Source organism: Chiloscyllium punctatum, chromosome 44, assembly GCF_047496795.1.
Source record: "Chiloscyllium punctatum isolate Juve2018m chromosome 44, sChiPun1.3, whole genome shotgun sequence".
NCBI classification, from domain to species: Eukaryota; Metazoa; Chordata; class Chondrichthyes; order Orectolobiformes; family Hemiscylliidae; genus Chiloscyllium; species Chiloscyllium punctatum.
In genome coordinates this window covers 35,820,047-35,842,791 of record NC_092782.1, presented here as the reverse complement: position 1 = coordinate 35,842,791, position 22,745 = coordinate 35,820,047, and the positions used below count along the sequence as shown (strand labels likewise).

The following is a 22,745-nucleotide window of genomic DNA, read 5'->3' as shown; positions in this document are numbered from 1 at the left end:
TGCAATCTAGGTGTCACATCAAAAGATACTTCATTTAGGACCAAGACGAAACAAAAAAAATTCTCATAGAGAGTAATGACTCTGGAAGTATCTTCCTCAAAAGGTAGTAGAAGCAGAGTTTCATGGAAAACTTTAAGACAGAGATAGATACATTCTTGATAAGCAATGAGTAGGCCGGAATACGGAGTAATAGGATCAGCCATGATATTATTGAATGGTGAAGTAGACTCAAGGGATGGAATAGCTAGCTAGTCTTGCTTCAGATCCATATGTATGTCAAGAATAAAAAGCATTATTGTCCTTGGTTTGGTGTGACTTATTATTCCGGTAATTTCAAAACAGAAATTGTAAGAGAAAACAATAAAACTTAAAACTACCATAAAGTTCTAAGTTATTATTGTTTTAGATTGATAATTTAGCAGAGGAATAAGCACATTTTAAAAGAATATAGTTTGCATCAACTCTTTCCTATAAAGATTATTATTCCTCAGTTAATAGCTTTTCGGCCAAAAAATGCATAACCTTGTTTTGCATATTAAACTTGTTTTCACCCTTATTAAATATGGCTCATCACAGTTTTGAGTCTATTCTCAGAGTGCTAATAGGAGTAAAACTTTTAGTTACAGGATGGTTGGAGTTATCAGAAGTTTGCTTGGTTTCTGAACTCATATCACCATGTTATCTAGTTCCAGTAACTACCCCATCTTTTCTTTCAGTCCAGGAATTTAATCCTGTTCTTTATTATTTCATTAGAATGCATAAAATGTATATTTAGATGCTTGGCATCTAACCAGCCATGGAAGATTTGCTAACAAAACAGAAACTGCTGAGAAAACCCAGCTGCTCTTGCAGTATTGATGGAAAGCAATCAGAGTTACTGTCTTAAATCCAACGACCCTGATGGTAGCTAGAAAAATGTGGGGAATAATAGATAGGGGTGGGGGGGGGGAGCGGAATGGAGTAGGCAATAGGTGGAGATAGAATCCAAAGAAAGAGAAAGACAGTTATACAGACAAAAGACAGTTATACAGACAGTCAGCCGAGGAGAATTAATAATTGCTAATGGGGACTATTAGTGGTTAACAATGGTTCATATGTATTAGCATATACAATGATTACATGAAATGCAAGTAAACCTGCCTGAAGAAGTTAAACACTTATATCTTCTAAGCAGCAATTTGTTCATAATAGCTGCCAGACAGCAAGCTTTCTGGTATAATTTAATTAGGAAATTGCAAACATCATGAAACACAAACGCAAAATTCAAATTGTTTTAAAATACACCAATACTGGAGAATTTAATCTTAGTCATTATTGGCAGCTTTTCACGAGTCATAAGATTCCTTTATTTATCAATACTTAACAGAAGTGGTGAGATTGACTCAGTGGATTTAAGATTTTGGAGAGGAATTCTTTTATTGTGGTGTTTAATGTCAAATTATGACTTTGGGTTCAGGACTGCCTGGTTAAGGAAAAGGCAAGTTCAAAATGGTGTTTAGGCTTCAGCTTCAAAATAACAGTATGATACATTAATTGTAAATATTGTATGGTAATCACTGGTTTACCAGGCTCTTTCTTATAGTTGCATTTGGTATCTTTTCCTATTTACATGTGTTCATATCCACATTGTAGTCTAATTCGGTATAAAATTTGAGACTGTTCTAACTCTGCCCTTGTCCCCCTGTTCTAGTTATGCTCAGTAACATGCAGCTCCATAACATCATTGCAAAATTTCTCCAGGGCCAAGATGCCCTTACACAATAGTAACTGCTGTACAATTCTGAAGATTCAGTGAACGAACAGGCCATGTGCTGGAATGGAGTCTTAAAGAGGTAAGGTCAACGCCATGTCACATCTCTGCTGAGATAATGGATTTAAGATGGACTGTGGGAGATTGTCACTTCGCAAACCACTGATCACCATACATAGTTTGCTATTCCACAACCATCCCACCCTGGATATTGTATCCATCTCCCTGCCCCTGGACTCCTCCCTGAGTCACGGTTAGAAGTATCTCCTTAAGAATTCAAAGATTGAAGCAAGGGCAGGCAGGCCTCACCTGCTCTGTATAAACTTGTGAGCACAGCAGGGGCTCTGCAAAACTCTGGGCGCAAGGCCTTCTCAGGAACATTACAGGGCACCCCACTACACACCCCTCCAACACCCAGCTGCAAACTGTTGGCAGGGGAGCCTTAAAATCCTACATCATGGATATAGAAAAACATTGCCTCATGATCTGCCCAAAGTGTAACTAATCATTAACTGTCCACACCTATCTGTTTTGCACCAGTCTTTTCACTTGCTAATAATTTGCATCAGTTTCCAAGCCTTCAGTATTGATATTCTCTTCCAACTTATTTGTTGTAGGAGATATCAGGGAAATCGGTTTCCTTTTAAGAGATACTCTGACCAGACTCTATGGCAGAACATTGTACAGTGGTGGGTAATGTGGCAGGAGGGGGAAGATAATTGTGATGGTTGGCATCAGGAAAGTACCAACCAGCTTCACCACTGCAGGAGGGGCAAGTCCAAGCTCAATCCCACCACTAGAGGTTTTAAGTGGTCAATTAATGGCCAGACAAGCATCTCATCCTGCCGAGGTCACAATTACTTCGACTCTGGGCAGGATGAGAGAAAAAAAAGATGAATCAGTCTACCAGACTGGTAAAACTGTGCAGGTAGGCAGTAGTGGTGGTGGTTGGGGGTCCTTCAATTGGCTTTAGTTTATGCAAAGATGAAAGGCTGGACCTAGGTGAGGGCACAGCCATTGGGAGCCAAATTTCTGTCATCACCTACGACCCCCCACCAACCCCCATCTGTCCACAAACCCTCACCCCAAAACTCCAGCCAAACCAATATTAACATTTCCTGGCAGTAATCTCTTCTGGGTGCCCAGGGGATGGTGCCCCATCAGATGTCACAGCCTCTGTCATTGCACTACTAAGTTCAGTAGCTCTTAGTGTCTGATAGTCCATTAGCTCTGGAAATCTTTGTGGTGGAGGTGATTTAAAAAGCTCCACAGGCACATCTCCAACTGAAAATTCTCCTCGGTCACACACCATCTTGAATTCAATCTATATTACTGTTCCTTCATTGTGTCACAAAGCTGGTCCTTTTTTATTCGAAAAACTTTTCCTTTTCTCAGGGATACAGTGCTCTTGATATTTTTCAGAGGGGTCATAAAACCCTCCCGGCTCCAAGGTGACTAGTTTGGTACAGAGTTGAAAAAGGCTGTCGAGAGGTCTTTTGTTTATATGTAAACAGATGGGACTTCAGGCCAAAGTGGTCATGTTTTAGAAGTGACCTATATAATGAAAGGAGAGGGTCAGCTCTCTAGCTGAGCAGTTCAGTCCAGAACTCATTAGGAGTTCAGCTGTGTGGAAACAGGCTGCAAAACTCTCTCTCTCTCTAATTCTGCCCTTCTAACTTCTACCTGTAAACATTTGTTCCATTTTTACTGTTTTTAAGGGGGTTTGCTTATTGGGACTATTGTGTATATTCAGAAGAGCATGATTAAATCTAGTTTGGATAGACTAACTTCTGTAGGGGTTCTTTATTCTGTTCTTTGTGTTTCATTGAGTAATTCTGTGAATAATTTTTTGTTTGTTTAAAACCTGGTAGTCAACCCAACTAACTTATTCCAGGTAATTTTCGCTGTACACTTACCAAAACAACTGCAAGATTATGGTCTGGACTGCCTGCTTAAAAGGTGTTTTGATTGATATGGACCAGGCCAGACCAATGATAAGGTATTCAAAAGCCTGGAACTCCCTTCTTAACACTACTATAGTGTTTTCCGTACCCTCAGGGTTGCGGCATTTGAGAAAGTAGTTCATCACCACTTTGTCCAGGGTAACTAGTGATAGGCAAGAAACACTGGCCCAGCCAGTGACACCCAGATCACAGCGTCCAACTAGGATTTAAGTATGGTGCCCACAGTAAGAACATGAGTTAGACTCGGCACCAGTGCACATTTCCCCACTGGTGAGTGCAAGAGAAGCTGAGGGAGGTGTGATGCATATTCAATAAAGGTGAGCGGCAGAATTTTGAGAGGGGAAACATACTAGGGCTGAGATAGAAACTCTCCATGAACTCCTCTAAATTAACACAGAATGCATTTTTGGCCAAATTCAGCCCTTTTTTTTTTTGACTTTCACATTGACTGGGAGGAACAGGTTATTGGAGATCGATGGGAATGTGGAGTTCTCATCCATGGTTATATATTCCAGTGTTAGATGGGATAGATAGGAATGTGCAGCTTGAAACAAAAACATATCAGCCTCGATCTGGTTTTACGTCAAAGCAACCACAAGAGGTTGAAAAGATCTAGTTCTGCTCCTATATTGCATCATATATTGTTTAGTAAAGCTAAGACACTTCCAAAATGTACATCAAGATAATTTTCGACAAAAATATATTTTCTAACCAGCGAGTAAGCACACAAACATGACTCAAGGATCCTGGGGTCCACTTAGGGTGAACAGCTTTTAAGACATCTACAATATTTTAAGTACCCCGTTAATGACACTACATAGCTTTAACAGGATATGAACATTTGAAATGGAGTTATTAATCCCATTCCTGAATTACAAATTAAGAGTACAAGTCAAAAGCAATCTTGGACATTAATTATTCAAATAAGCTAAACTTGCAGTTTAGCCTCAACTCCACTAAGTTCCACGGCAAATACGTTCTAGCCATAGAAGTGTAGTCAACCAAAAACCATCAAAAAAAGTTTCAAGCTAATGCTTTTATTTTATATACAGAGGTCATTATAAAAAAAGTACATAAAAATATTTTTTTCTAATCAGCTCAAAATAGCATGTGAAGTGATGTAGAACAACCCATCTATTGAATAAATGGTTAAATTTCTCCTGCTCAACAGAAGATAAATTGTATTTAAAACATTTGTAAAGTACGCAACAAACATTATGTAACAAGTCAAGAGTTGTATACAAAAGTGTGCAAAACCAGTTTCAAAACACTCACAAAGTGTGCTTGTGCATTAGAGCTGCTTATAAATAATGTAAAGTACATCACAAGCAACTTTATTTCCAAAGTGACCCTAATCTAGAATCCTTTTTTTAGTTCAAAGACAGAAACAGCCCTTTTGAAATTAAAATATTTGTAGAACTAACCATTAACAGGATTTTCAAGCCATGGTTTGAACCAGATGTAGTTGTAAAAAGGTCGAGTTTTATTTATTGCAATCCCATCCTTCAGCAACATTACAACATGCTCAGAGATGCATGAAGGTATCCAGTCAAATCACACTACAAGTTTAGTATTTTCCATTTCACAACAGTAAACTTCCATAATGCAAATCAGATGTGAAAGCCCACTTTGACGAGTGAGGAGATTACCGCTAAAGGTTTATTCTATTTATGCTCTTCCCTCATTTTATAACTGTGCATCCTATGGAAAATCCCCAAAAGGAACACTTTTTTTTTGGGATTACAGAGAGCATCCTTAAACTAGACAAACATCAGACCTTAAAATTACTTTCAAATGAAACCACTTCAAACCAGCTGGCGCACCTGTATAATAGTTATACTATTAGATTCTTCACCAGAGCTGTTAACCCCTAAATATGTTCTTTTCGCTTCTTTGGAAGCTGGCAAGAAGGGAGGGGGAAAGAGAAGCACAAAATACAATGTTTTATTTCACATTACAAACTCTTTCAATATACTTTCCAAAAAAGAAACCAGTTCTTCGCTTTATCTTTTGATAATGTTTCAAATTGAGAACTTTATAAAGATATGTTTATCTGGGCATTGTCTGAATTTAATATCACCACAAATGGTTATCACTACTATAGTAAGCAGGAGAAAAATCTTAGCAATTGTGCCATTGCATACTTGGCAGCAGGTACAATTGGATTTGCTCTTAGACAACTGCAAACACAGTTGTCTAAATTCAACAATTCTGGGTGCTAAAAGTACCAAAGTAATTTCAAAATATAAACAGTTTTCAGATCATTAAAGAAATAAGTGACATCTGTAAAACAATCGATTGAAGGTATACCTACAAAATCTAGTCCAACATGCACTGTGTTCACCAAAAAAGACAAATAAATTGCAAAAAGAGGTGACACAATCTATATTGTGGTGGCATGGTGGCTCGATGGTTAGCACTGCTGCCTCACAGTGCCAGGGTCCTGGGTTCAATTCCAGCCTCCAGCAACTGTCTGTGAGTAGTTTGCACATTCTCCCAGTATCTGCTTGGATTTCCTCTTGGTGCTCCGGTTTCCTCTCACACTCCAAAGATGCGAGAGTTCGATGAATTGGCCATGCTAAATTACCCATAGTATTCAGGGATGTGTAGGTTAGGTGCATTAGTCAGGGGTTAATAGAGGTAGGGGAATGGGTCTGGGTGAGTTAGTCTTCAGAGGATCGGTGTGGATTTGTTGGGCCTGTTTCCACACTGTGAGGATTATATATCAGCTTTTGTGCCAACATTGCAACAATACCCAGATGCTCATTCAAAACTAAACTGCTAATCAGCGTTAATGAAAATATCAAGTCAAAAAATCATTTTTTTAAAATAAGCGTAGTTTGAGGATAAGATAGACAAGTAATCCTAGGTTGCCTTTCAGTGTTCCCTCATTTGAATTATTACAAGAAGATGTAAAACCACATACTTTAACTTGGCATACATTTTACAAAAACAGCCACACACAGTAGGGTAACCATACAACTGGAAAGATTATTTAGTAATATATGTCTGTTGAAAACTCATAACATTCACTCAATGAACATGCAAATCATCCTTTTATCCCTTCTCCCCAACCCTTCTGTCTCCTCTCCTAAAGGCACTGACTAATGCTGAGAATTTGGTTTCATGGGTCGTTCCTCTACTTCAGCTGGATGCATTTTCCAAGTGGGATAATTAGAATATTGGAAACAAAGCTAGAAATTGCTGGAAAAACTCAGCAAGTCTGGCAGCATTGGTGGAGAGAAAACAGAGTTAAAATTTTGGGTTCAGTGACCCTCCTTCAGAATCATATTGGAAAATCTGACCAGCTCCTCTTAACCCAGTGCCATTTGAGCCAGCTATAAAACATCAGCTGTCTGGTACAGGCCAACCAGCAGGGGTTTAACCTGGGAATTTCTGGTTGCAAGACTTAAATCGGCACCTTGCTATGACTTGTATCTAATTGGCAACAAATATATTCAGAAGATCCAAAGTTATTCATCTCACTAGTTAGATATCTGTATTATTTATTGCAAGAGCAATCCAGGCAAGTAAATTAATTAAATGTGTTTTCTCCCCCCTTGCTTAAATGCTTTTGCATATTAAAAAAGTAGAGTGTGTGGTGGAAGTTGTAAAAAAAAAGCAATGTTTATAGCCCTCCTTCTCCATTTCAGAAGAATTTTTTTTATTCCCTCTTGTCACAAAAAAGGCAATAATGAGTAAAAGCTATAAATCTATCATTACTTGAATCAGTGCCATTTTCAAAACAGCCTAGCAAAGAGAAATGGAAAATTAGACCCCTGAATGACACTAAAACAAATTGCCCAAATAAGAAAAATATTCATAAATGTATATTTCTAAAGTTGAGCTAAACTGGTGAAAGAGTTTGTCAGTCCAGATGTTATGAAATAATTGGATGTGTTATTCAGGAGTCAGCTCCACGAGGCTATTAATCAGGCTTGCTGCAAGGGCAGCTACTGCTATTCGTCCTCCAGTCAGTGTTCTCAAAGTACCATCACAGTTAGATCAAGGGTCAGTAGGTAGCAGGATTAGAGAGGATTGGCTGAATTGGCAAAGATGCTAAACAATGGAACAGTGCTCAGCAGATGGACACAGAAAAGCTGCAGCTCTAATGTTGCACAACATTGATATTTCAATTCTGGAATGCAGAATTTGGGATGTTGAAAACTCATTGTTGTTTTTATTACAAAAGTCCAAATCTGACCAGCAGATGAGTGGAGAAGCAAGGCTGTGTACAGGTCACAGAAAATAAGTGGACAAGTGCATAGAAAGGATTCTCTGTTGTCAGTTTGCAAAAAATGTTGCAGCAAACAACATTTGCATTGTGTCTTGACAGCAGTTTCAGTCACTCAAGGAATAAAACATTGAGTACAAGTTATTCAATTGTCTTAACAAGAGAGGAAATTGAAAAGAAAAAAAAACTTTGTAAAAGATATCTGAATGAGTTTTAAATCCATTTTAGTCCTTGCATTAAATCCTCTAGAGGACACGCACACAAATGTGTAGCATGTATACTTTAAAAAAAAAGAGTTTCAAAGTTGTAAAATTCTGATATAAATCCAATTCATTCCATTACAAAAATTGGAATGCTTGGAAAAATTACATTAAATTATATACAACATACATTTGGACAGCTAATGCTCCTAAATGAGCCCAAATCAAGTTGCCCTATAGGTTACTCTAGAATCTAGTTCTTTGCTTGCCTGATTTAATGCTGAAGGTTCTAGTCAACCTTCTCAAGTGCAGGAAGAGAATTTGTTCAAGCTAAGTTATAACAAAAGGCACAAACGTTTCATGAACTGAATGTCTGTCTTCAGAGCAGAACAAGCAGCTACTCCAACATCAAAATAAAATTTCAGAAAGAAAAGCTTTTCAAGTGTGAGCCAGATGTTAACCTGACATTATGGAAATTTCCTTACTTCTACTTTATTGCAGTTGTACCTCAGGAACCCTCCAAAAATACATACAAAACTCAGATATCCAGATATAGTTGAACAATGAAGAGAATGATCAGATAAACCATTCTTAAAAAAGGGAAGAATCAATAGAGTTGATAGTTATCTGCAGCAACATGAGTCTTCAATTGATAAATTATGTGCTTGGCAATTAAGAATTTCGGTTGACACATTCATCCAATGCGGTTGTGTTTTTTGTATGTCTTACAGACTTTGTGTATCCATGTGACATAATATGACACCCTCACAAAAATACCAGGACGCTTTGGTTTTGCACAACCTCGACCAGGAATGATGACACCTTGCAATAAGCTTTGGTTATGTTCTTCACAGACTAGGGGGCCACCATAATCTCGCTGTAAAACAAAACAAGAAAAATTGCAAGAGTCTAAGTTATTACAATAGGAAAAGTTTCATGCACACTTTTGTTCTAATATCTGGCTTCAGTAAAAAAAAACCTTCAGTTTTCCAAAACATTAATTTTGAACGGAGTGATTTCATTTCTAATTGCCAGTAAGAGATATTCATTAGTTCATCAGTGAACTGATCAACTACTTCACCAGCTTTTCTGGGTGTCTAAGCATGAGATCAGCACCAAATACAACTCAGACTTCACTTTCGAATCTCTTTCTACCTAAAAAGCATGAACTAGGTTCATCTCACCACTTTTCACTCATTTCTCATCACTTTAGTGCATTATTCACAACATAACAAAACACATTACAGTTAGATCAAGAGAGATTGCATTAATAATTAACTCAACTCCGAATGTTGTCTGGTGCAACCACATCTCCCATTTTCCTGTACTACCAATGCTCTCAGTAAACAAAAGCATTAATAAGCAATGATATTGTGTTTTCCCAGCTTCACAGTCTGGCCTCAATGCTAACAGGATCAAAGAGAAAACATACCATCTACTTCAAAACTACATATGATATATTACACATGTTAGGAAGCTATTATATTTGAGAAATAAGTTGAAAAAAAAGCATCTCTGCTTAAAATGTGACCTTATTTCTTTCACTTACAGAATATTTGGATAATTAAACATCTACTATAAAACATACTCTCAGTGCAAGACATGTGGAGTGACATTTAATTCCTTGCACAGGGTGAGTTTGGGTGATGGAGTCATTTAATCAGGGGGTTGGGGGCGGGTGGGGGGGCAGGGAGGAAGCGGAAGAGTGTGTTGAGTCGGGACTTCATACTCCATCAGATCAGGCGGTCTCATGGATGGGTTCAGGCCCTGTCGGCCAGAGCCACATTCCACTGTACCCCTTATTCACCCAATGGCAAACAGGAGACTTTGCATGTGGAAAACCAATAAAACAGACGGTCAGGATTGCTTCCAGCTGGGTGTGTGATATTTGAGAGTGGGATGAGTCAAATGGAGAGGTCCCTCATCAATACCTGCTCGAGAGGCCCGACCCATCAAGGAAGGAGCATCCCACTAAAGAGCCAACTTCGTGCTCCTATTACCAACCACACTCTCCATGAATCCTACTCATTTGTAGCCTGGATCTCTCAAGGAACCGGAGCAGTGAGCGAGTGTATTACCAAGCAGTGCACAGTCATTGGCCTCTGTTTAGATGGGAACTCTCGGGTGGCATGATTTCCAGCCACAGAAGGCCTTGATCCTGAGAAAAGCCCATTGCTGTCCAGCAGTGCCTTGTTAACACTGAATGGAGCAGGCATTCCCTAAAAGATGGCATAGGGTTCTCCAGCTGGCAGTTTAGACTCCTGCTGCTGGCATTGAATTCTGCTGAGAATAATGATGAACATTACTGAATTTACTATATTCCATCAGGATGTTGGTACACAGTCTCTTCAGCCTAGGATGAGCTCACCTCCCTGGGAATTCCTATCACTTTAATCTTAAATTTAAAGACCAACTAAAATGATGAAGAATCATGCATAATTGTTTTATTAAATAATTAATTTTATTAAATTATTTTATCTTGATCTGTAGGATTTGGAGTTAGAATGTCAAACTTAGGTCAAAGAGATAACACTACGTTTATGGCTTTTTAACTATTTTTGAACTCCTCAACAATGCACAAGCAACTCTCAGAACACAAAGGGCATTGAGCCCTGCACATTTAAATTATTAAAAACAGAAATGACCAAAACAAAAAAAATCAGGAGATTGTTATTGATGACAAAAACATGTCAGGATCCAATAAAGTTACAATCATCTTCACCAACATTCATATGTAAAGGAATACCATGACTTATACATACAAAAATGTCAGTTGTCCCAGCTATTGCTCTCAATCGTAGCCTGAGAACCACTAGCATTGTTTTACTTCTTCTCTGGCTTTCTTCAAGCTTCTTGGTGTTATCCAAGAATCCATTTTTTCCTTCTTGTTTTTACCCTCAATTTCTTGATGAACCAATGACATGATGAAGCTGCCAGATTTTTGTTTTCAATTACTGTACTTGGCTATTTTTCCTCTAACTACACTTGGCAACCCTTTTTATTCATGCCCTCCTATTTCTGATCCACTCAAGCTTTTCTGCCCATCCAACAGATTCTGAACACCTTCGAACATATTGATATTTTAAACATTATCCTTTTCTAATTGTCTTGCTTCAAAGTCCAACTCTCAAAATCACTCAAGTGCGACAGTCCACACCAGTTGCACCATTCGACCATTTTCTCAGCTTCATGGGCAAATATCTGGATTTCCAGATGCCACTAAAGACACTGATCATGCTTCTTTCCATGGCTAATCTAACCTGGATTTAACTTTTGTTCACAACTTTGGTGTTCATCATTGAAACAAGACTCTTGAATTTGTCTACTCTCTAGCCGGTCTACTCAATCCTAAATTTTCCATTAACATTCAAGGATATAAGATTGGTCTTTGTCTCATTTATGATCCATCCAAAATGGATCAGTGTTTTGAGTGAATGTTTCTTTGTTCTGGTCAAGAAGGGTGGGAAGGACAAGCCAGGGAACTATAGACCAGTGAGCCTGATGTCGGTGGTGGGCAAGTTGTTGGAGGAATCCTGAGGAACAGGACGTACATGTATTTGGAAAGACAAGGACTGATTAGGGATAGTCAGCATCGCTTTGTGCGTGGAAAATCATGTCTCAAACTTGATTGAGTTTTTTGAAGAAGTAACAAAGAGGATTGATGAGGATAGAGCGGTAGATGTAATGTATATGACATCAGTAAGGCGTTTGACAAGGTGCCCCATGGGAGACTGGTTAGCAAGGTTAGATCTCACAGTATACAGGGAGAACTAGCCATTTGGAAACAGAGCTGGGTTAAAGGTAGAAGACAGAGGGTGGTTTTTCAGACTGGAGGCCTGTGATCAGTGGAGTGCCACAAGGATCGGTGCTGGGTGCTCTACTTTTTGTCATTTATATAAATGATTTGGATGTGAGCATAAGAGGTATCATTAGTAAGTTTGCAGATGACACCAAAATTGGAGGTGTGGTGGGCAGCGAAGAATGTTACCTCAGATTACAACAGGATCTTGATCAGATGGGCCAATGGGCTGAGAAGTGGTAGATGGAGTTTAATTCAGATAAACGTGAGGTGCTGCATTTGGGGAAAGCAAATCTTAGCAGGACTTATACGCTTAATGGTAAGGTCCTCAGGAGTGTTGCTGAACAAAGAGACCTTGGAGTGCAGGTTTGTAGCTCCTTGAAAGTGAAGTTACAGGTAGATAGGATATTGAAGAAGGTGTTTGGTATGCTTTCCTTTATCGATCAGAGTACTGAGTGCAGGAGTTAGGAGGTCATGTTGCAGCTGTACAGGACATTGGTTAGGCTACTGTTGGAATATTACGTGCAATTCTGGTCTCCTTCCTATCGGAAAGATGTTGTGAAATTTGAAAGCGTTCAGAAAACATTTACAAGGATGTTGCCAGGGTTGGAGGATTTGAGCTACAGGGAGAGGCTGAACAGGCTGGGGCTGTTTTCCCTGGAACATCGGAAGCCGAGGAGTGACCTTATAGAGGTTTACAAAATCATGAGGGGCATGAATAGGATAAATAGGCAAAGTCTTTTCCCTGGGGTCAGACAGTCCATAACTAGAGGGCATAGGTTTAGGGTGAGAGGGGAAAGATATAAAAGAGACCCAAGGGTTGACATTTTCATGCAGAGGGTGGTGGGTGTATGGAATGAGCTGCCAGAGGATGTGGTGTTGGCTGGTACAATTGCAATATTTAAAAGGCATTTGGATGGGTATATGTATAGGAAGGGTTTGGAGGGATTTGGGCCAGGTGCTGGCAGGCGGGATTAGATTGGGTTGGGATATCTGGTCGGCATGGACAAGTTGGACTGAAGGGTCTATTTCCATGCTGTACATCTCTATGACTCTAAGTATGGTGTTGTTTGCAAACGTGAGAGATTCCAGCTGTTACAACATTATCAAGCACAGTCACGTGTCTTCCTGCATCATCATACACATTAGCTTTCCATCCACAGAATTTCAGTGTGAGTGACAGAAGGTCAGCCTGCAGACATTTTTTTTTCAAAACAGTAATTGATGTGTACACTCACCACTAACTCAGATAATAATGACATTAAATTACACATTTACCAGTAAACCATAATATTTGTGCCCAGCTGTAGTGATTATAGGATTTATACTGCCAGTTAAAAGCTTCAGGATGAGCTTTTCCTTCAGGTGTATCATGTTAACACTGACCAGGTACACCAAACCAGAATCTATCCGGTGCTTTCATTTCTTCAATATAATGCAGTTTGCCAATTTTAAAAAAAGTATATATTTGTCTTCAAAGTTCTTTATAATTTTAATCTTTTTAAAACCTACCTCACATGTGCCAACAGTTCCCTTTTCATCTCCTGCACAGATTTCAGATTCATTAATTTGGATTTTTCCTTGATGGTATTCATTGCATTTCTTATTTCCAATTATCGGGATCTGGGCCACCTTTAGCTCACCTTCATAACCGGTGTCTAAACAAGAAACAGGAATAAACAAAAAAGATTAAAGATACTCAAGTTAGATATTAAATTAAGTATGCTTTAATCTAAGTTTTAAAGCATGCCTACGGTTATTGTGTCTAAAAGAAAATGCACAGTCTAGAGAATCTTCCAGAGCCAACATAATGGGAGAAGTTTCATCTCAAGTTATGGGCAGTTTTTTTTTTGATAAGGTCTTGAATACAAAAACTCATTGGAATCAAGAATGCATAGGATTTTGCATGAATTCCATGACCTTCTGTGCTGGTTCGACCAATTATTCCTCGACTGCACTCCTGCATTCCACAGAAACATGCATCATACTCTCATTCTGCCATCCTCCAGGTGATGAGCTGGAACATTGTGGCATATATTGTACCTTCACTCGATGAGCGCTAACCTGTCAGGGCAGCTTCCACATCCTCTATAGAACTTGCCTGATTTTTATGCAAACTGACATGAATGCAATGAAAAAGATTGGCAAGTTATAAGAAGAATACGTAGTGCATCAGACCAGAACCATTCAGGCTCTGAAGATGACAATATGCCACATTAGACTTCAAATCTTGAAGGTTAAGACCAACTAATGTGAAATCTAAAAATTTCACCTTTATTTATACTGGTTTGAACTCTTTTTGTCCCCATTCTTGGAGTCAAAAGTAATTGTTTAAGGAATTAAAGACTAATGAAAAATATTTGGATTTATTGGTGTGTGTTTCAGTCAGGTTAAGATTGCACAGACTTTCCCTAGTCCCACTACTCCAAAACTCAACAGAAATTTTACCCAGTCTGCATATAGCAATTGTATACTCTGTTTTACACTTGGAATAAAAATGTCTAAAAAAGGTATTAACAGACAACACATTTTGTTTTGTTGTAAAACAGAAAAAAAAACTTATTCAATGAAGATCTGGAATTGGATAACACAATCTGTTGAAAACATACACATTTAGCCCTCTAAGTGCTTTATGCAAAAACATCTACAGCAGGCCACAGCAGGGGAAGAATGGATTTCTCCCTGCAAAGATTCACATCGGTAGCATTATTAAAAAAACAACACCACATTTGGCCAATAATGGGTAATTCTTGAAGGAAACAAAACAACAAGGTGTGTAATGTTCTGACAACTGTTGATCTGGCATTCTAGTACTTGTGGACAAGTCACTAGTCATGTGCAGTTATAACTAGGGTCATGGCAGATGCCAAAAAAATGCAGCGTTGAGAAATCTTCCAGTCACATGTTCAAGTGGACAATCCAGTGAATTACGGAATTCACAAGTACACTTCAGAAAAATATAGAGAAGTGATCTACATAGCCTGTTGCTCAGCAGCAGCCTTCCCCAATCCGAAAACTAAAATAAATTCTACTGCCTGCAAAAATGTAACTTAAATAGAACAACTGTAATACCCAGGCCAGGAGTGATTTGTGAGAAGTGAATGTAACTAATTAGCTCAAGACATGCAATTTCCAACAAGTGTCTCTTTAAAAAAAAAGTCCATTATCTTTTCAACTGGCATTTAAAAAAAAACAATCCAGTTATCGCCACAGAACTTTAAATAAATAATTTCTCCCCATATTCCAACAAAACTCAAGTTACCAAAACAATTGAATACACAGGCAATGGACTAAAATGGAGTTAATGACCCATCTGCAGGAGTCAAAAACAAACAAAGTTTGCTCAAATTTTACTGGAATCCAATAGGAAAGTGAAAACAGCAGAAATAAACTGAAGAGAATATGCCAGATGAGACAGTCAAGTGACCCCTCAAACCTCGGGCTCTGCTTTTACATCAGTGACAAAGTTAATTCATAGAATTTCGACAGTGTGGAAACAGGCCATTTTGCCTTTTGAATCCATACTGATCCTCTGAAGTGCATCCCACCCATACCCACCCTCTACCTCATAACACTGCATTTCCTATGGCTAATCTAACTTCTAACTAGCCTGCACATCTTTGGAGTGTAGGAGAAAACCCACATAGACACAGGGAAAATGTCTGTGTGGAGCAGTCATGCAAGACTGGAATCGAACCCCGGGTCTCTCGTGCTATGAGGCAACAGTGCTAACCATTGAGCCAATATACTGCCCCTGGTTCAACAAATCGGTTGCATCACCCAGACTGGGAAGTATCTTGATACACTCATTCCATCCCAAATGTTTGTTTACCTTTGGTTTCTCCCCATCCAGATATGTTACATAAGGTGCCTTCACTTATTTCACATCCAGGCTGAGGCAGTTTGATCCAGTGAACATAACTGGTCGATTTTACTGGTCTGGTAAAAAAAAAGGGAGAGATTAAACACAGAAAACTGGCAGTCAATGTTGAGCATGATTCAATTCTATACAAGAAGTGTTTAATATCCAAACCAATATTAAGCATGGAGGTATTCTGTGCAAATTTCCAATTCTAAAATATTGACTGATTTATCTGTGATTTTGTTTTTCTTAAGTATCCATTTTGTTATTTTCTGCCAAAGGAAAGCAGCGCTTTCAACATTCTAAGAATTGTCATGTTGCTGAAATGACAATCTGCCAGGGTGGACATTTTCCAATGAGGAACAGGTTTCTCATAGACACTGTGCCACACAATCAAACGGACTTTGCTCTACTCAGAAGCAGCAACAGAAAGTTAAAAAGGGTATCAGGGGGTGGTTGGGAATGTGGTGTCAAGGCCACAACCAGATCATCTACAATCCTACTGAACAGCAGAGCCCGTTCAAGGGGCTGTGTGGCTCATTCCTGCTTCTAGTTACTTATTTGTCTGTATGTTCATTGACCTAACATCATTCAGAGATTCAGTGCAATATGGAAGAGCCAGATCGATATCAGATTTTGAGAGACATGTAATTCTACAGAAATATTTTCCATAATTTCTGGAAATTATGGAACAATGAGGACTGCCAATATTCAAAGACAATGGGGCAGCAGTGGTATCTTAAACCTGACAATTGGAAGTACTGAGAATGAAAGGGGGCATCAGCTTTTAGTGACAGGGGGCATTTCTGCACAATTAAAGCAATGAGATCAAATACTGGAAGTACTGAAGGCTCAAGTCACACGTGCACTTGCTCTCACAAATGTTGTCATTAGGCACTTCCAATTTTTCCTGGAGCAGCAGAAACAGCCAACTCCTGATGCACAAATGATTTGTGGCAAGTTAAGGAACTGAGAATGTCAATACGGACCAAAAATAAACAAAGTTGGGACTTTTGCTGGGTAATGTGCAACCTGATTTATACATAAAAATGAGGGCCTTGCCTAAATCAGAGGACCTCTGAAAATTGAAGCAGTCAGGCAAATCCCTCCACATAGATTTGATTCAGTGGCTATCATTTTTTTTACAATTCATTCACAGGACATGGACATCTTTGAATGGGCCTAATTAATTCCTGATTTCTAGTTGCCCTTGAGAAGGTGATAGCGAGTGGCTTATTGAACAACAGCAAATCCATTTGGTGTGGGTAGACTCACAAATGTTGCTAGGGAGGGAATTCCAGAATGGAGCTATGTTCCCAAGTCTGGATGATGAGTGGCTTGGAGGGGAACTTGTCAGTGATGAACTTTGTGAATCTGCGATCTTTGTTCTTCTAGATCACAATGGTTACGGGTTTGGAAGGTGCTTTCTAAGGAGCCTTGTTAAAATGTCTACAATGCAACTTGTAGATAGTAGACACTGCTGCTACTAAGCATCAGTAGTTGAGGGACTGAGTGTTTGAGGGTGCGGTGCCAATCAAGTTGTCTTTTTCCTGGTTGGTGTCAAAGTTTCTTGAGCATTGTTGGAGCTGTACTCAGACAGCCAAGCATGGATTATTCCATCACTTTTCTGATTTCTGCCTTGTCGATGATGAGCAGGCTTTGGGGAAATCCGGTGTCAAGTTACTCGCTACAGGACTCCTAGCCTCTGACTTGCTCTTGTAGCCATTGTATTTATATGGACAGTCCCACTGAGTTCCTAATCAAAGGTAATCCCCAGGATGTTGATAGTTGGGGAGTCAGTAATCATAACACCACTGAACATTGAGGGGCAGTGGTTAAAGTTTCTCTTGCTGGAGATGGCCATTGCCTTGCACTTGGGTGGAACAAATGTTACTTGTTTGGGCTGACCAGTGACATGGATACTCTCCAGATCTTGCTGCATTTCAGCATAGACAGCTCAGTATCTGGGGAGTCATAAATGGTGCTGAACATTGTACAGTCATCAGTGACATCACTGTTTCTGACCTTATGATGGAGGGACAGTATTTAGCAAAGTAACTAAAGATAGTCGGGCCTAGGACACTACCCTGAGGAACTCCTGCAGAGATGTCCAAAGTTGTAATGAGCTCAGGGAGCCGAGTAGCCTTGGCATAATCTAAGCTGAGCATTAGTGAGCAGCTTATTGCTAAGCAAGTGCTGCTTTACAACAGTGATAATGACACCTCTATTATTTTACTGATGAAGAAGAATAGGCTGATAAAAGTTGGAAGTTGGCCAGGTTGGATTGGTGCTGCTTTGAGAGTACAGGTTACTCCTGGCAAGTTCTAAGACATACATTATGCAGTAAAAAGATAATGTCCATTACTTCCTCCCCATGGCCTGTGAATATGGGCTGCTTCAAATATTTGTCTGATTTTTTAATAAAAAAAATTTGTGTGGCCTACAGCTCAACCATTCCCAAGCTCCGTCAACTCTCTGTATGAAAGGAATTTTGGAAATGGCAGTGGTAATGAATGCTCAAACAAATAAAAAGAAGCTAGGAGAAGGCAAATAAATGGGTACAAGTATTCAGCATCTGGATTCAGAGACAACATTTGTCTACACAGCATTCAGGTGTCAAACATTTTTCAAATTATAATAGAAAATATGGTGCAACATCAAATAATAAGTTTTGGCTGACAAGCCAATTCCTGACTGTGACATACTACAGTCATGTGGTTAAGTGACGCACCTGGACAATTTCAACATCACTAGATTGGATCCATCTGGGCCACAGACAAGCTGTGATATCTCTCTTACTTGCTTATGAGCTTCCTCACTTTTATCATCTTTAAGAATTCCCATCACAGCTTCATATCCTCTTAAATCTGGCTTACTAAAACAAAGGAAAAACCACAGGTACCAGTTAGACTCTTCCAACCTATACAAGTTCCCTCTCTTCAACTTAATATCACAGCAAGCTGCATGCAGAGAATGATATCACTGGTTACTAGTCTAAATAAAATTTGCTAAAACTAGTAAATAGGAGAAAGCAGCGATCATTTCCCAAATTAAAATGTATTTTTGGAAGCATTTACAAAGTGGTAGTCCAGTTGCTGTGATATTCCAAATAAGATCAATTTAATATAAAACGGAGCTGAGTTGGGCGGCACGGTGGCTCAGTGGTTAGCACTGCTGCCTCAAAGCACCAGGGTCCCAGGTTCAATTCCAGCCTTGATCAACTATCTCTATGGAGTTTGCACATTCTCCCAGTGTCTGCGTGGGTTTCCTCCGGGTCCTCCGGTTTCCTCCCACAATCCAAAGATGTGCAGGTCAGGTGAATTGGCCATGTTAAATTGCCCATAGTGTTGTTAGGTGCATTGGTCAGAGGGAGATGGGTCTAGGTGGGTTTCTCTTCGAAGGGTTGGTGTGGACTTGTTGGGCCAAAGGGCCTGTTTCCACAAAGTAGGGAATCTAATCTAAATATATGCAGGTTTTTCGCATTTCATACGGTATTACTGATTGGATTTCTACCAAACAATGTTCCCTTTGCCAATTCCACTATTTTCATAAATAATAATCAAAAAAGTGTTTAAAAAAAGCAAAAGGCTGAAATTATTTTTCTGTGTTTTCCACACTAGCCGAGTTCATCATTTACACAGCTTTTTTCATTTCATACTCAAATGCAGTGTTTAGTATTAGGATGAAAGTTCACATTACATGATTAGTTTTGGTATTAATCACACAACACATTTTCAGTTATTAGTCCATTGTGTTATTCCATTTAACAGTAAAGTTTACATCTGTTACAATCACATGATTCAGCTTCAACTGACAGAAATGCACCATTGAATTGAAAAAGTGACTAATACACCAATGTCATAAAACTACATTTTATATGCTGAGGTGCCTCTGTTTAGCTTATGTCCATTTCACAATTGAGAAAACGGAAACTTTAAGGTTGAGTAAGAGGAGTTAACATCCTCCCAACTCTCATTAATTCCTCATTAGGGAACTCCGGAGAGAGGTGGAGAGAGACGGAGATGTGATCTGCACTGAGCTTTTTAAATTTGAAGATGTGAACCAATATAATTTTAACTAAAAATTTAATTTTTGCATTAGATTATCTTTGTAACAAATGTGTGTTCAAGTTTGTAATTGTACAATCTTTAGAATTTTAATGTTGAGGACTATGTTGGTATGAACAATGTGTATGAATATTTAAATAAAAGGCAAGATACTATAGATGCTGGAAGTCTGAAATGAACAGAATGCTGGAGAAATTCAGGAAGGTCCAGCAGCATCTGTGTAGAAAGAAGCAGAATTAAATGTTTTGAGTTTGGCTAGAACTTCATTAGAACAGAGATTCAATGATCATACATCTCTCCCTTTTGTCAAGGGAGAAAATTACGATAAACCATCCTCTTATCTAAGCAAAGAGTCATAAAAGTCAAAGAGTCATTAAATAAACTGTAAAAGGAACAAGAAGGACCCATGGATAATTGGCAACTTAAAAGGAGCCAAACAGGAGATAGAGACAATAACATCAATCACTGCAAAACATCTTTAAAGAGCCAATTATAAAATGATGACAGATCACTGAAACCTATTAGTAACTAGCCTCAAATCATTTAGATCAATCATAATTGATTGTGTCGTCAGTCATAGTTAGGGAAAGATTAAGAAAGGGTCTAACAGTACTTAATACTGTCCTAACATTCTACTACATACAACCATCACAAGACACCCAAATATCTGTATTACTGAATGAAATAAAAATCCTAAGTACCAGGTGGAAAAACAATGCTTGGCTGTGAGAACCCAATTCTGTTCAATTAATGATCCTCCACAGAAATGGATATCCCTGAGGGAGAGAGAAAGGATTAATTAGTAAATGGTAACAGAGGTATGCTCATTTCAGTTATTGACAGATTATCAAATATATTTAAGAGATATTCAATATTTTGAGTAATATGAATGTCGGGGGATCCAAAAATGGAGATTTCCATGTACACAGTCTTAATTGTGTAAACACTGTCTTTTGTTTTCCCTTTTTCTGCATTTTTAAATTGTGAAAAAAACAGTTTTAAATGCCATGAGTGTTGAAGGTTTTGTTGTACTTCTTATAAGTAAGTGACTTGATACTCATTGCACAAAGCTGCTCATTCAAGCAGTAATGGAAACCAAGTTTATAGACACTCTGGAGGCAAGGAATGGGAGTACAAATGGAGCATTGGCTGGTAACAAGTAGCTGCTTGGCTGGGGCCTAGCGACCAGTTATCAATGTCAAAAACCTAGTATCGTCTCTAACTGGAGATTATTCAGTTCCTGGAAGCCAACTTGGAAGATGTGAATATTTTGGAGAAGCAAATCAGGTCTCTGTGAAAACAAGGGCTGACCTTTTTCTCTGCAAAAAAAAAAGAATCTCAAGCCTGAAGATAGCCAATTTTTCTTTCCCCTTTTTCAGTTTCTGCAAGCTGTACTTTTTGTATTGTTCTTTGATGTCAGTTAAAGTGGGAAGCAGTCACCTGTAGCCCCTGCAAACTGAAGTAACTAACTGTTGAAGGAAGATCGAAAAGCAGTGTTCTGATCAGCACAAGAATGATCTGAGTAAACCCTGGACAAAGACCAGGGAACCACCTTCCCAGTCTTTTTTTTAATGTCTGTTTGTATGCGTGTGTATAGGGGATGTTTATTAGTGGATTAGAGTGATATGACAACAATTCCTAATTGGTTGTCTGTAGTTTATTACAAATTAATTACAAATAGTCAAAGCACAGACACCCAGTCTGTACTTTGTTAATCTGGGTCTGAAAGACAGGTAAATTAAGGAATTCTGCATACATTTAGAAAGTTTTTAAATGTGAAAACTTCAGGTATAGGAGGGCTGACTTTCTCACATAACACCCCAGTGAAGTGATATTGTTCACAACAAAGTCTGGTAAATATATTGATGAAACAATACTTCTGATTTGGCATCTTAGATTGCAGCTTTGAAGCACCATTATTAAGGCTTTAAACCACAGTGAGCAAGACCAGAGACTCCGTGTGGATCAAGTGAGAGCTGCACGTTACCACTATCATACATCGCCCCTCCCTCAAAATGGGAATTACGGTAAACTATCCTCTTGGCTTAGCAAAAAGAGTCATAAAACTAACAACCTTTGATTCCTTTAGGTTATCTGTGTCCCTCACCGGAGCTCCACTCCTTCAGCACCTTAATTTACAAGTTTAAATGTCAGAAAGATTTAGTGGGAGGTGTGTAGCCGCAACCCCACAGCATATAAAGATCCCAGCAAGTTCCAACTATCCAGGAAATGGGTAACATTTTCTAGGGCTGACTTCTCAATATACAATATGTCGGACTGCTCCGTAATCAGAGATCTTTGGAAGGAAGTCCCGCATCATTTGGTTTTAATACCACAGTCAGAATAATTAGAACAAAACCCACATCTAAAATTGGTTTCCATCAACCAGAAAGTGGTTGTGTTGAAACAAAGTACTGGAATTGTACCAAATTGTTATATTTGTTCAAAAATCACATCTGGGTAAAGATTCAGTAATTTAGTCATTTCTTTAAACCTCTGAGACGCTCAGAACCAGGTAAATATAGGAGATTACAGGACGGGTGAGCTGAATACTTGGGAAAGGGCATAAAAAGTTCAAAAGCAATAAATTCTCAAAGTATGAATACATCTACTGCTCATACTTCAAATAATTCGAATTCTCAACTTAGTAAACTCACTTTGCATCAGCTTATTCACAGCCATTTTAAATTTTGACTAATTGAAAACAGACACTGATTATAATAAATACAGTCCTATTTCCAATGCTGATGAGTTCAAATTTTATTTTTGTCAAAAGCGATTACTCAAACTTTTGGATTGATTTTCCTGAATTATAAAACCCAGTTTAGAGGGAAGACAATGCTGCTTTAATAATGTATGATCTGCTACA

At 38.7% G+C, this 22,745-nt stretch overlaps 1 protein-coding gene across 3 annotated transcripts in view; it reads right to left on the bottom strand.

Annotated features, from left to right (window-relative positions):
- Nucleotides 1-4,773: 4,773 nt before the first annotated feature.
- LOC140466871 (hepatocyte growth factor-like) overlaps nucleotides 4,774-22,745 on the bottom strand; it is a 50,584-nt gene continuing 32,612 nt past the window's right edge. For all 3 annotated transcript variants that reach the window (XM_072562619.1, XM_072562620.1, XM_072562621.1), the window contains exons 14-18: nucleotides 20,578-20,652; nucleotides 18,541-18,684; nucleotides 15,780-15,886; nucleotides 13,460-13,605; nucleotides 4,774-9,025 (exon numbers count right to left, since the gene is read on the bottom strand). In XM_072562619.1, the coding sequence (XP_072418720.1) occupies nucleotides 8,843-9,025; nucleotides 13,460-13,605; nucleotides 15,780-15,886; nucleotides 18,541-18,684; nucleotides 20,578-20,652 (655 nt within the window). In that variant the 3' untranslated portion in view covers nucleotides 4,774-8,842. The remainder of the gene's footprint in view (nucleotides 9,026-13,459; nucleotides 13,606-15,779; nucleotides 15,887-18,540; nucleotides 18,685-20,577; nucleotides 20,653-22,745) is intronic.